Here is a 12,158-nt window from a genome sequence, read left to right as displayed (position 1 = left end):
CTCAAGGTCACTTGACTTTACTAGTTCTGAATAGGCCTTGATTAGAGTATGTGCAGGGAGGACCGCCTCCCAATGCTCTTGATGGAGCAGAGCGCAGGTCGCTGCCGCGTACTGTGAAGTTGGCTCACGGGAAGTGCATTGGCAGCTCCACTGCAGCTGCACTCATGGGTTTTTCCACGGGATATACCAGTGTGACTACCTCAAGTGCTTCATCCAGACCCTTGAGAGCTAAGCTCAGGATTCTCTCTGCCCTCTAGGATTCTCTCTGCCCTCTAGGATTGAAAAGCAAGTCAAGGGACAGGAAAACGAAACACTGAAACTTATGTTTGCTTTTAGGTCAGGGTAAAATGGAAGCCAGAGCAGCTCTAAATAAAACGCTTGGGGTGCTTAAAAGGATGCTTTTGTTTTCTAGTAACAAATGTCATTTATCCATAAGTTAATGGATGATGCAAGCCTTTTGTTCTGCCACGGTCCTCCTTTTGGCCAGTCCCTTGTCCGTTAGCACCCCCAGCAGTAGAACATGTTCAGGGAGAAACAGTAACCCGGACCCTGGGTTTCACTGACAGAGATTCTTGTTTGTGGGCCTTCTGTTGATGTGGAGGAGGGGTGTGGATCAAGGTTGAAATTCATTGTGGGCTTCAGTTATAAACACTGTTTCTTTCCCCCAGTGCCTTAGGTAGTGCTGTTATTACAGCATGTGAGCACAGCCTATTCTAGAAGATGAAGCTCACAGACATTCAAAGGTTCTTAGTTTTCATGGCCATGTATGAGGAACACATGGTGGGCAGAGGCAGTCATAAGGTGACCTCCTCTAAAAGTATATCTTTTCTTGTGGATGTCTAGCTCCATTTTAATCAGTATTTTTCCAGCTGTGGATTGTAAAATGAGTTTGGTGGACCACAACTAGCATTTTTATTAGATAAAATAGTGTAAATGTAAATATTAAGGTGTAGTACAATTAATATTGTTTTGTGAAACTCATTTCACTTTTGTGTGTGTCATGGGTGTTTCTTACTGTGGGCTAATGATCAGAATTTTTCATTTGTTTTTTGAGATAAGATCTCACTCTGTTGCCCAGGCTAGAATGTAGTGGCACCATTACAGCTCACTGCAGCCTCAGGCTCAGCCTCTCATGCTCAAGCGATCCTCCCACCTCAGTCTCCCTAGTAGCTGGGACCACAGGAGGGTGCCACTGTGCCTGGCTGATTTAAAAAAAAAATTTTATTCAGATCGGGGGGTCGGCCGGGCACAGTGGATCACGCCTGTAATTCCCAGCACTTTGGGAGACCAAGGCGGGCGGATCATGAGGTCAAGAGATTGAGACCATCCTGGCTAACACGGTGAAATCCCATCTCTACTAAAAATACAAAAAATTAGCCAGGCTTGGTGGCACGTGCCTGTAGTCCCAGCTACTTAGGAGGCTGAGGCAAGAGAATCACTTGAACAGGGAGGCGGAAGTTGCAGTGAGCTGAGATCATGCCACTGCATTCCAGCCTGGGCAACAGAGCGAGACGCCATCTCAAAAAAAAAAAAAAGAGAGAGAGATGGGGGAATCTTACTATGTTGCCCAGGCTGATCTCCAACTCCTGGGCTCAAGCAAACCTTCTGCCACGGCCCTCCCAAAGGGCTGGGATTACAGGCGTGAGCCATGGCACTGGACCAGAAATGTTTTAATAAGCACTAATTTAAATCGTTGTTAACATTTGTCTGTAGCAATATTAAGAACCTTTTTGGCCAGGCGCAGTGGCTAATGCCTGTAACCCCAACACTTTGGGAGGCCGAGGCAGGCAGATCACAAGGTGAGGAGATCGAGACCATCCTGGCTAACACAGCGAAACCCCGTCTGTACTAAAAATACAAAAAATTAGCTGGACGTGGTAGCGGGTGCCCATAGTCCCAGCTACTCAGGTGGCTGAGGCAGGAGAATGGCATGAACCCAGGAGGCGGAGTTTGCAGTGAGCCGAGATTGCACCACTGCACTCCAGCCTGGACGACAGAGTGAGACTCCATCTCAAAAAACAAACCAACCAACCTTTTTAGGGTTACCTTTATATTTTCATCTTGATTTAAATGTGTTTGGCTTAAGTATCTTTACTGTCCAAGACATGTACAGTTTGGTTCCTTAGGATAGTAATTTCTGTCCTTTTCAACTTCCTTAAACTGACAGGAGTCAGTTTAGAAGAAAATTTCAAAAGGATCTAGTGCTCTGTTATTTTAAAATAATATTGAAGAGAAAATTAATACCTAACTAGAATTTGAGCGATTTTAAATCTATTTTGATTTTTATGACAGAGAAGTACATTTAGAAATCTCTCTTCCAGCCAGGCGTGGTGGCTTATGCCTGTAATCCTAGCACTTTGGGAGGCCGAGGCGGGCAGATCATGAGGTCAGGAGTTCAAGACCAGCTTGGCCAATATGGTGAAACCCCGTATCTACTAAAAATACAAAAATTAGCTGGGCGTGGTGGCATGCACCTGTAGTCCCAGCTTCTCAGGAGGCTGAGGCAGGAGAATCGCTTGAACCCGGGAGTTGGAGGTTGCAGTGAGCCAAGATAGCGCCATTGCACTCCAGCCTGGGTGACAGAAGAAGACTCTGTCTCAAAAAAAAAAGAAAAGAAAAGAAAAGAAATCTTTCTTCCATGTTCTTCCAATGGAGGTTGGCTATAAAGTTAATTTGAACAAAACATTTATTTTTATTGTATTGTATTTTTTTTGTGATGGAGTCTTGCTCTGTCTCCCAGGCTAGAGTGCAGTGGTGTGATCTTGGCTCACTGCAATCTCCACCTCCCTGGTTCAAGCCGCTCCCTGCCTCAGCCTCCTGAGTAGCTGGGATTACAGGCGCCTGCCACTGTGCCCGACTAATGTTTGTATTTTTAGTAGAAACGGGCTTTCACCATCTTGGCCAGGCTGGTCTTGAACTCCTGACCTCGTGATCCACCCGTCTCGGCCTCCCAAAGTGCCGGGATTACAGGCGTGAGCCATCATGCCCGGCCTATTATTATTATTATTAATTATTATTATTAAAGCTAGTGCTATTAGAGACTTGCTAGGCAGGCTGTATGGAAAATGATTAAAAAGAAAGGTCTAGCTGATCCCTGGGCTGTATGACTTAAATTCTCAGCCACTTTCACTTCCTGTTATATTGCCTTGTGGTTCACCCAGCCTCCTGACTTTGCCTTCCCACCAAATCTTTTGCTGGTGTCCTTAGACCAGTGGAGTTGAGGAAATTCCCAAGTTCGCAGATCTTCACACAGGAGTGGATCCAGTATCTACCTAGCCAGACTCCAACATACTCTGGGCTAGGATGGCTGCCGTCTGATATGTTATACATCAGAATTTTTTAATTCTCTTATGTTTTTAAGGCTGTGTAATATGAATTAGTCTATGTATATTGTTTTTATAAATAGACTCAAAAGAACATGGACTGCTTATACTCCATGTGGCTTCATGATACATGAAAAAAATATTGTGAATTGGAAAAAATAAACAACTAGAGTCAACTGTCACAAGTTTCTTAGATTACCAATGTTTGTCTCCACAAAAAATACAAAAATTAGGTCAGGCGCAGTGGCTCATGCCTGTAATCCCAGCACTTTGGGAGGCCGAGGCAAGCCTCACTTGAGGTCAGGAGTTTGAGACCAGCCTGGCCAACGTGGCATCTCTACTAAAAAATAGAAAAATTAGGCCGGGCACGGTGGCTCACGCCTGTAATCCCAACATTTTGGGAGGCCGAGGCAGGTGGATCACCTGAGGTCAGGTGTTCGAGACCAGCCTGGCCAACATGATGAAACCCTGTCTCTACTAAAAATACAAAAATTAGCCGGGCGTGGTGGCAGGCACCTGTAGTCCCAGCTACTTGGGAGGCTGAGGCAGGATAATTGCTTGAACCCAAGAGCGGGAGGTTGCAGTGAGCCAAGATCATCCCACTGCACTCCAGCCTGGGCGACAGAGCGAGACTCTGGCTCAAAAAAAGAAAAAAAAGATTTCCCGGCATTTTTAATCCTATTACAGAAATTCTTTCAAATGATTACCTCACCTTTTCTTTATTTTTTTCCCCTGCCTGGAAACTGCCATATCTCACCTTCTCTAATTTTGGTTTGTCAAAGTTATATACAGATAATTGGGGGGAAAAATATGATGTTGGTCCCAAAGAGCACACCACATTACCTTTGTGAAATGAATCTGATTTCTCTTTGCTCTTTCAGATTAACAACATGAAGACCAAGTTTAAAGAAACTATTGAGAAGTGTGATAATCTAGAGCACAAACTAAATGATCTCCTAAAAGAAAAGCAGTCTGTGGAAAGAAAGTAGGTATAATCGGTCTATTCTGTTTTAACAGGCTCTATAAACAGACAGTTTCTTTCATTCCTATGGAAACACCCTCATTTTCAAATATATGTATCACCAGGTTTTCAGGAGTCTCCCTATATATGGAACAGGCTTCTCGTTTATTAAAAAATGCAGGGTTTCATACCAGATGGATGCCATGTGGAATGCAGTGCTCTCTTCTGATGTCTGTGCACTTGCAGTGTGTGCAGATATCTTCCATTTTTGCCTGTGGAAAGCAATTTTCTTCCATCCAGAGCCTTCGGCTTCTTTGAGCCATTGTGGCTGAGAACTGGCAGTTAGGAATGAGACTGTGTCTAAGCTGGAGATGTTCTATGCTGTGGCCTTGGGCAGGAGTTAAAGGCAAGAGAGGTTGAATATGGAGCAAAAAACTCATGAACAGCATGGCGATAACATTCCTTATTTACTGTTATTTGGGAAGATAGTTGCTACTGATTGAAATTACCAGCCAGGCATGGTGGCTTACGCCTGTAATCCCAGCACTTTGGGAGGCTGAGGCAGGCAGGTTGCTTGAGCCCAGGAATTCAAGACCAGCCTGGACAACATGGTAAAACCCCATCTCCACTAAAAATACAAAAATGAGCTGGGCATGGTGGCGCATACCTGTAGTCCCTGCTATTCAGGAGGCTGAAGTAGGAGGATCACATGAGTCTGGGAGGCAGAAGCTGCAGTGAGCCAACATCTCACCACTGCACTGCAGCCTGGGCAACAGCGAGACCCTGTCTCAACAAAAATAAAATTTTGTTAAGCTATTGTAAAAACAACACTACAAAATTAATAGAAGTAAAAATTAAAAATTACCCTATACTTTCAGCACCCTAACAAATTGAACAACTGTGTTAAAGAATACAAAGTAAAAACCGGACGGGTTTTTTTTTTTTTTTTTTTTTTTGGAGACAGGGTCTTTCCCTGTCACCCAGGCTGGAGTACAGTGGCACAACCTTAGCTCACTACATCTTTTTTTTTTTTTTCTTTTTTTTCTTGAAACGGAGTCTCGCTCTGTTGCCCAGGCTGGAGTGCAGTGGCGCGATCTCGGCTCACTGCAAGCTCCGCCTCCCGGGTTCACGCCATTCTCCTGCCTCAGCCTCCCGATAGCTGGGACTACAGGTGCCTGCCACCATGCCCAGCTAATTTTTTTGTATTTTTAGTAGAGATGGGGTTTCACCGTGTTAGCCAGATGGTCTCGATCTCCTGACCTCATGATCCACCCGCTTTGGCCTCCCAAAGTACTTGGATTACAGGCGTGAGCCACCGTGCCCAGCCCATCTTTATTTTTAGACAGAGTCTTGCTCTGTCGCCAGGCTGGAGTGCAGTGGCGCAATAGGCTGGAGTACAGTGGAGCGATCTCAGTTCACTGCAACCTCCGCCTCCCGGATTCAAGTGATTCTCCTGCCTCAGCCTCCCGAGTAGCTAGGACTACAGAAGCACACCACCACACCCAGCTAATTTTTGTATTTTTAGTAGAGACGGGGTTTCACCATGTTGGCCAGGATGGTCTCGATCTCTTGACCTCATGATCCACCCTCCTCAGCCTCCCAAAGTGCTGGGATTACAGGCGTGAGCCACTGTGTTTGGCCAGCTCACTACATCTTCCACCTCCCTAGGCTCAGGTGATCCTCCCACCTCAGCCTCCCAAGTAACTGGACTACAGCTGTGCACCACCACCCCTGGCTAATTTTTTTTTCTTTTTTTCTTTTTTTTTTGAGACAGAGTTTCGCTCTTGTTGCCCAGGCTGCAATGGTGTGATCTCGGCTCACTGCAACCTCTGCCTCTGGGGTTCAAGCAATTCTCCTGCCTCAGCCTCCCAAGTAGCTGGAATTACAGGCATGCACCACCATGCCTGGCTAATTTTGTATTTTTAGTAGAAACAGGGTTTCTCCATGTTGGTCAGTCTGGTCTCAAACTCCCGACCTCAGGTGATCTGCCCGCTAAAGTGCTGGGATTACAGGCGTGAGCCACCGTGCTTGGCCTCTGGCTAATTTTTTGCAGAGACTGTTTTACCATTACAGGCATGGGCCACCACACCCTGCAAAAACTGGAAGTTCTTTTTCACCCTCTAGATCCTGCTATCTAGTGTTAACCATTATTAACCAGTACCAGTGAATATTTCTTCTTCTAGATGTTTAGCTCTGCCCACATAAATATCTCACATGCATAATCTTTTCTCTGCAAAAATAGAATCTAGGTATTCTTTTTGATAAAATATGTTTTTGGATTTTTTTTCATACCAGCACATCTAAATCTATCCTGATCTTTATAACATCTGCATGCTGTTTAATTGTATGGATGTACTATAATGATTTCTGTTGTGGTGGTTGTTGTTGAAATAAGGTCTTGCTGTGTTGCCTAGGCCAGGGTACAGTGGCGTAATCATAGCTCACTGCAACCTCCAGCTACTGGGCTCAAGTGGTCCTCCTAGTCTGAGCTTCCTGAGTAGCTAGGACTACAGGTGTGTGCCACCATGTCTGCCCAATTTAAAATTTTTTTGTAGAGACGGGGTCTTGCCATATTGCCCAGGCTGGTTTTGAACTCTTAGCCTCAAGTGATCCTCCTCCTTGATCCTGTCTTGGCCTCCGAAAATGCTAGGATTATAGGCATGAGCCCTGCACCTGGCCTGCCATAATAATTTTGACCAGGTTCCTATTGATTGTGTCAAGTTGTGTCAAATCTCACACTACTATAAGCAATACTGTAATGAGCATCTTTCTCCATGTCTCTTTTTGCCTAATCCTGAGTATATCTATTCTGTGGTATAAATTCCTAGAAGTAAAATAGCTGTGTCAAAGGGCATGCAAATTTTTTGTTTTTATTTATTTTTGAGACGGAATCTTGCTCTGTCACACAGGCTAGAGTGCAGTGGCACGATCTCGGCTCACTGCAACCTCCGCCTCTAGGGTTCAAGCAGTTCTCCTGCCTCACCCTCCCGAGTAGCTGGGATTACAGGCACACGCTACCACACCCGGCTAATTTTTGTATTTTTAGTAGAAACGGAGCTTCACCATGTTGGCCAGGCTGATGTTGAACTCCTGATCTCGTGATCCACCCTCCTCGGCCTCCCAAAGTGCTGGGATAACAGGCGTGAGCCACCGTGCCTGGCCCAAATTTTTTGTTTTTATAGATATTGCCAAGTTGTCTTCGAAAGAGTTTATACCAGTTCATGCTCCAGTGCTAGTGTGTAAGTGCCGCTTTTCTCATGTCTCAGCTCTTGGGTGTTCTGATGCATAAAAATAGTATCTCAAATAGTGGGGTTTTTTTGTTCGTGGTTTTTGTGTGTGAGTGTTTTTGGTTTTTGTTGTTTTTTTGAGACAGGGTCTTACTCTGTCAGACAGGCTGGAGTGCAGTGATGCAATCACAGCCCACTGCAGGCTCAAATTCCTGGGCTCAAGCAGTCCTCTGCCTCAGCCTCCCAAGTAGCTGGGTCTACAAGTGCACATCACCACACCCAGCTAGTTTTTTAATTTTTCTTTTGTATAGACGGTGTCTCGCTATGTTGACCGGGCTGATTTCAAAGTGACCCTCCCACTTTTGCCTCCCATAGTGCTGGGATTACAGACATGAGCCACTCTGCTGGGTCTCAGATGGTATGGGTTGTTTGTTTGAGACAAGGTCTCGTTCTGTCACTCAGGCTGGAGTGCAGTAGCATGAACACAGCTCACTGCAGCCTTGACCTGCTGGGATCAAGCAATCCTCCAGCTTCAGCCTCCTGTAAATCTGGGACCACAGGTGCACGCCACTGCACCTGGCTAAGTTTTTTGATTTTGTGTAGAGACAGGGTCTTACTTTGTTGCCCAGGCTGGTCTTGAACTCATTTCCTGTTTCATTTACTGAAGCGATCCTCTCGCCTCAGCCTCCCAGAGTGCTGGGATTCCAAGCATGAGCCAATGCACCTGGCCTCAAATGGTGGTTTCATTTGCAATTCTTTACTTATGAGTAAGACTGGACATCAAGAATAGGGCACTCCCAAGTCTAAAGCCCTTTGGTTAGAATAAGTGCCCTTTTTTTCCCCTTCAGCAAATGCAATGAAGTCAGAGTACTTGACTCTCCAAGAATGCCACTTTTCCTCATAACTTCCTTATCACAGCTATCATCTCGAAGGCACCTATTTAACCACTGACTGCAAAACAAAGAAGCAGTAGAATTTTTACCGTCAGTCACAGAATAGTTTCTGCTACTGAAAACTTTCTGATGCTTAAAAAAAAGTGTCTTAAAAGTACATTTGTGGGCTGGACGCTGTGGCTCACACCTGTAATCCCAGCACTTTGGGAGGCCAAGGTGGGTGGATCACAAGGTCAGGAGTTCCAGACCAGCCTGGCCAAGATGGTGAAACCCCATCACTACTAAAAATACAAAAATTAGCTGGGCACAGTGGCAGGCACCTGTAATCCCAGCTACTTAGGAGGCTGAGGCAGGAGAATCGCTTGAACCCAAGCGGCAGAGGTTGCAGTGAGCCAAGATCACGCCACTGCATTCCAGCCTGGGCAACAGAGTGAGACTCCATCTCAATAAATAAATAAATAAATAATACACTTGTGGACTGGCGCAGTGCCTCATGCCTGTAATCCCAGTACTTTGGAAGGCCGAGGCAGGTGGATCACCTGGGGTTGGGAGTTCAAAACCAGCCTGGCCAACATGCCGAACCCCAATATCTACTCAAAATACAAAAATTAGCCAGGCATAGTGGCAGGTGCCTGTAATCCCAGCTACTTGGGAGGCTGAGGCAGGAGAATCGCTTGAACCCAGGAGATGGAGGTTGCAGTGAGCTGAGATCGTGCCATTGCATTCCAGCCTGGGCAACAAGAGCAAAACTCCGTCTCAAAAAAAAATACACTTGTGTTAAGTAGAGCAAAATTCTTGCTTTGCATAGCTGATTGTGATGGCAGAAAACCATTCTCCCTCACCATGGGAGAAAGGGGTCTGTCCTAAAGGGATTCTGAGGTCATGGTTTCTCTGTTCAATCCCAGAGCAGAAAGGGGACTGTGTCAGCAAATGAAAAATGTGCTTTTGTCTTCCTTTGTTTTTCAAAAGGTGCACTCAGCTAAACACAAAAGTGGCCAAACTCACCAACGAGCTCAAAGAGGAGCAGGAAATGAACAAGTGTTTGCGAGCCAACCAAGTCCTCCTGCAGAACAAGCTAAAAGAGGAGGAGAGGGTGCTGAAGGAGACCTGTGACCAAAAAGATCTGCAGATCACCGAGATCCAGGAGCAGCTGCGTGACGTCATGTTCTACCTGGAGACACAGCAGAAGATCAACCATCTGCCTGCCGAGACCCGGCAGGAAATCCAGGAGGGACAGATCAACATTGCCATGGCCTCAGCCTCGAGCCCTGCCTCTTCGGGGGGCAGTGGGAAGTTGCCCTCCAGGAAGGGCCGCAGCAAGAGGGGCAAGTGACCTTCAGAGCAACAGACATCCCTGAGACTGTTCTCCCTGACACTGTGAGAGTGTGCTGGGACCTTCAGCTAAATGTGAGGGTGGGCCCTAATAAGTACAAGTGAGGATCAAGCCACAGTTGTTTGGCTCTTTCATTTGCTAGTGTGTGATGTAGTGAATGTAAAGGGTGCTGACTGGAGAGCTGATAGAAAGGCGCTGCATTCGAAAAGGTCTTAGGAGTTCACTAACCTCACATTCTAATGACCATTTTGCCTTCCTGCTTGGTAGAAGCCCCAACTCTGCTGTGCATTTTTCCATTGTATTTATGGAGTTGGCGTATTTGACATTCAGTTCTGGGGTAGGTTTAAGATGTTAAGTTATTTCTTGTAACCTCAAAGGTAAGGTTATCTAGCACTAAAGCACCAGACCTCTCTGAGGTCATAACAGCTGCTTTAAAGAGAGGTTTTCATTGGCTATTAAGGAGTTATGAAAATTCCCTAGCAATAGTGTCATATCATTATCATCTCCCCCTTCCTTTGGGGAGTGGAAGAATTGCTTGAATGTTATCTGAAAAGAGGCCTGGTAGTAAACCAGGCCCTGGCTCTTTACCAGCAGTCATCTCTTCTTGCTCTGGGGCCAGCCAGGAAAAACAAACAACCCGGGGCACATTGGGTAGACTCAGTGTAGGAAAAATGGTGGCAGCTCCACTGTTTATTTTTGGTGACTTCATACGTCATTATGAACCGCAATTAAGGAGGAGGCTTAATGGCTGTTCCCAAACTCAAATCTCAGAGTGGGTATCCTAGCATCTAGCAAGACTAAGTGGGGAGATTTCTCATCCGTGTGAAAATGTAGAGTGAGGCCTCTGACTAGCTAATTGTGTATTTTGTTGGGTTTAGTATTTTCTAAATGTTTACAAAATATTGGGCTGCATATTCAGGTTGCAGCTAGAGGGAGCTTGGGCAGATTTTCAATTACACTTTCAAGATATAACCAAAAGCTGTTTCTAAATCCTAAAATTAGAATTTCAACAGAGCCCCCTTTAGAACAGTCATATAACGCTTGTGTGGGCCAACAGAGGGGCTGTGTACTCTCTCTGGAACCATAAATGTCAAATAATTCATAACCTGCAGTAATTGAGCAAACTTAAAATAAGACCTGTGTTGGAATTTAGTTTCTTGAAGAGGTAGAGGGATAGGTTAGTAAGATGTATTGTTAAACAGGAGATTTTAGTTTTTGCTTTATAATTAGCCACAGGTTTTCAAATGATCACATTTCAGAATAGGTTTTTAGCCTGTAATTAGGCCTCATCCCCTTTGACCTAAATGTCTTACATGTTACTTGTTAGCACATCAACTGTATCACTAATCACCATCTGTTTTTGTGGGATGTGCTGCAGCATTTCCCAAAAAACTTTACATGTAATGTTGCAAAATGAATGTACTCAGACATTCTTAATTTTTACTTAGGGCAGACCAACTCTTTGAGTCTCTCTTGGACTTATATATACAGATATCTTAAGAGTGGGAATGTAAAGCATAACCTAATTCTCTTTCCTATAGAGATTCTATTTTATTTAAAATCTATTTTTACACTAGTTAGAATCCTGCTGTTTTGGCCAAGTACTTGTCTTGCATGTCTGACCTTGCAGAAGCTGGGGTGGATCATAGCATACTAATGAAGAGAATTAGAAGTAGTTTACAAAGCTCGCTCACTCCTCATTTCTCTGTGATCCCTTCTATCCAGTGGCCCCACCACCACCTGGGAAAACAGATTTTTCAGCACAGGTGGGATAAATGCTCTGAAAGGCTGTGCCCAGAGGAATGAGCAAATAGGCAAGTGTTTCCAAACTACTTGGAGGTTTAAAAAAAATATGTCCCAGAAAAAAAAAAAATCTTACCAAGATACGTAAAGAAAAAAAAAAATTTTTTTTTTTAAACAGTCAAAGAGTCATGTTTGAATTTCACAAAATCACATCAGACAGAAGTTGTTTTCTTCAGGAGGGAAATGAACCACTTAATATACCCATACTACCTTGAACAATGAAATTGAATTAAAATAGCCAAACTTTGAAATTATTCTGCCCCGTGTGAAATGTGTGTCTCTGACTGACATTTGCTTGGGAGCATGTCTCTAATAATCTAAGAAAGTGTTGGCTGGGCACAGTGGCTCAGCGCCTGTAATCCCAGCACTTTGGGAGGCCGAGACGGGCGGATCATGAGGTCAGGAGATCGAGACCATCCTGGCTAACATGGTGAAACTCCATCCCCACTAAAAATACAAAAAAAAAAATTAGCTGGGCATGGTGGCAGGCACCTGTAGTTTCAGCTACTTGGGAGGCTGAGGCAGGAGAATGGCATGAACCCGGGAGGCAGAGCTTGCAGTGAGCCGAGATTGCACCACTGCACTTCAGCCTGGGTGACAGAGCGAGACTCCATCTCA

The 12,158-nt window shown here is 45.0% G+C and overlaps 1 protein-coding gene across 1 annotated transcript in view; it reads left to right on the top strand.

Moving 5' to 3' along the window:
* The window catches only part of BRAP (BRCA1 associated protein), a 47,089-nt gene extending 35,298 nt beyond the window's left edge, over positions 1-11,791 (top strand). The window contains exons 11-12 of the mRNA XM_003832462.4: positions 4,205-4,308; positions 9,374-11,791. Of these exons, the coding sequence (XP_003832510.1) occupies positions 4,205-4,308; positions 9,374-9,737 (468 nt within the window). The 3' untranslated portion in view covers positions 9,738-11,791. The remainder of the gene's footprint in view (positions 1-4,204; positions 4,309-9,373) is intronic.
* Positions 11,792-12,158: the final 367 nt, after the last annotated feature.

This window comes from Pan paniscus, chromosome 10 (genome assembly GCF_029289425.2).
Source record: "Pan paniscus chromosome 10, NHGRI_mPanPan1-v2.0_pri, whole genome shotgun sequence".
Lineage (NCBI taxonomy): Eukaryota > Metazoa > Chordata > Mammalia > Primates > Hominidae > Pan > Pan paniscus.
The sequence above is the reverse complement of the archived record's forward strand: the minus strand, read 5'-3'. Positions and strand labels throughout refer to the sequence as shown.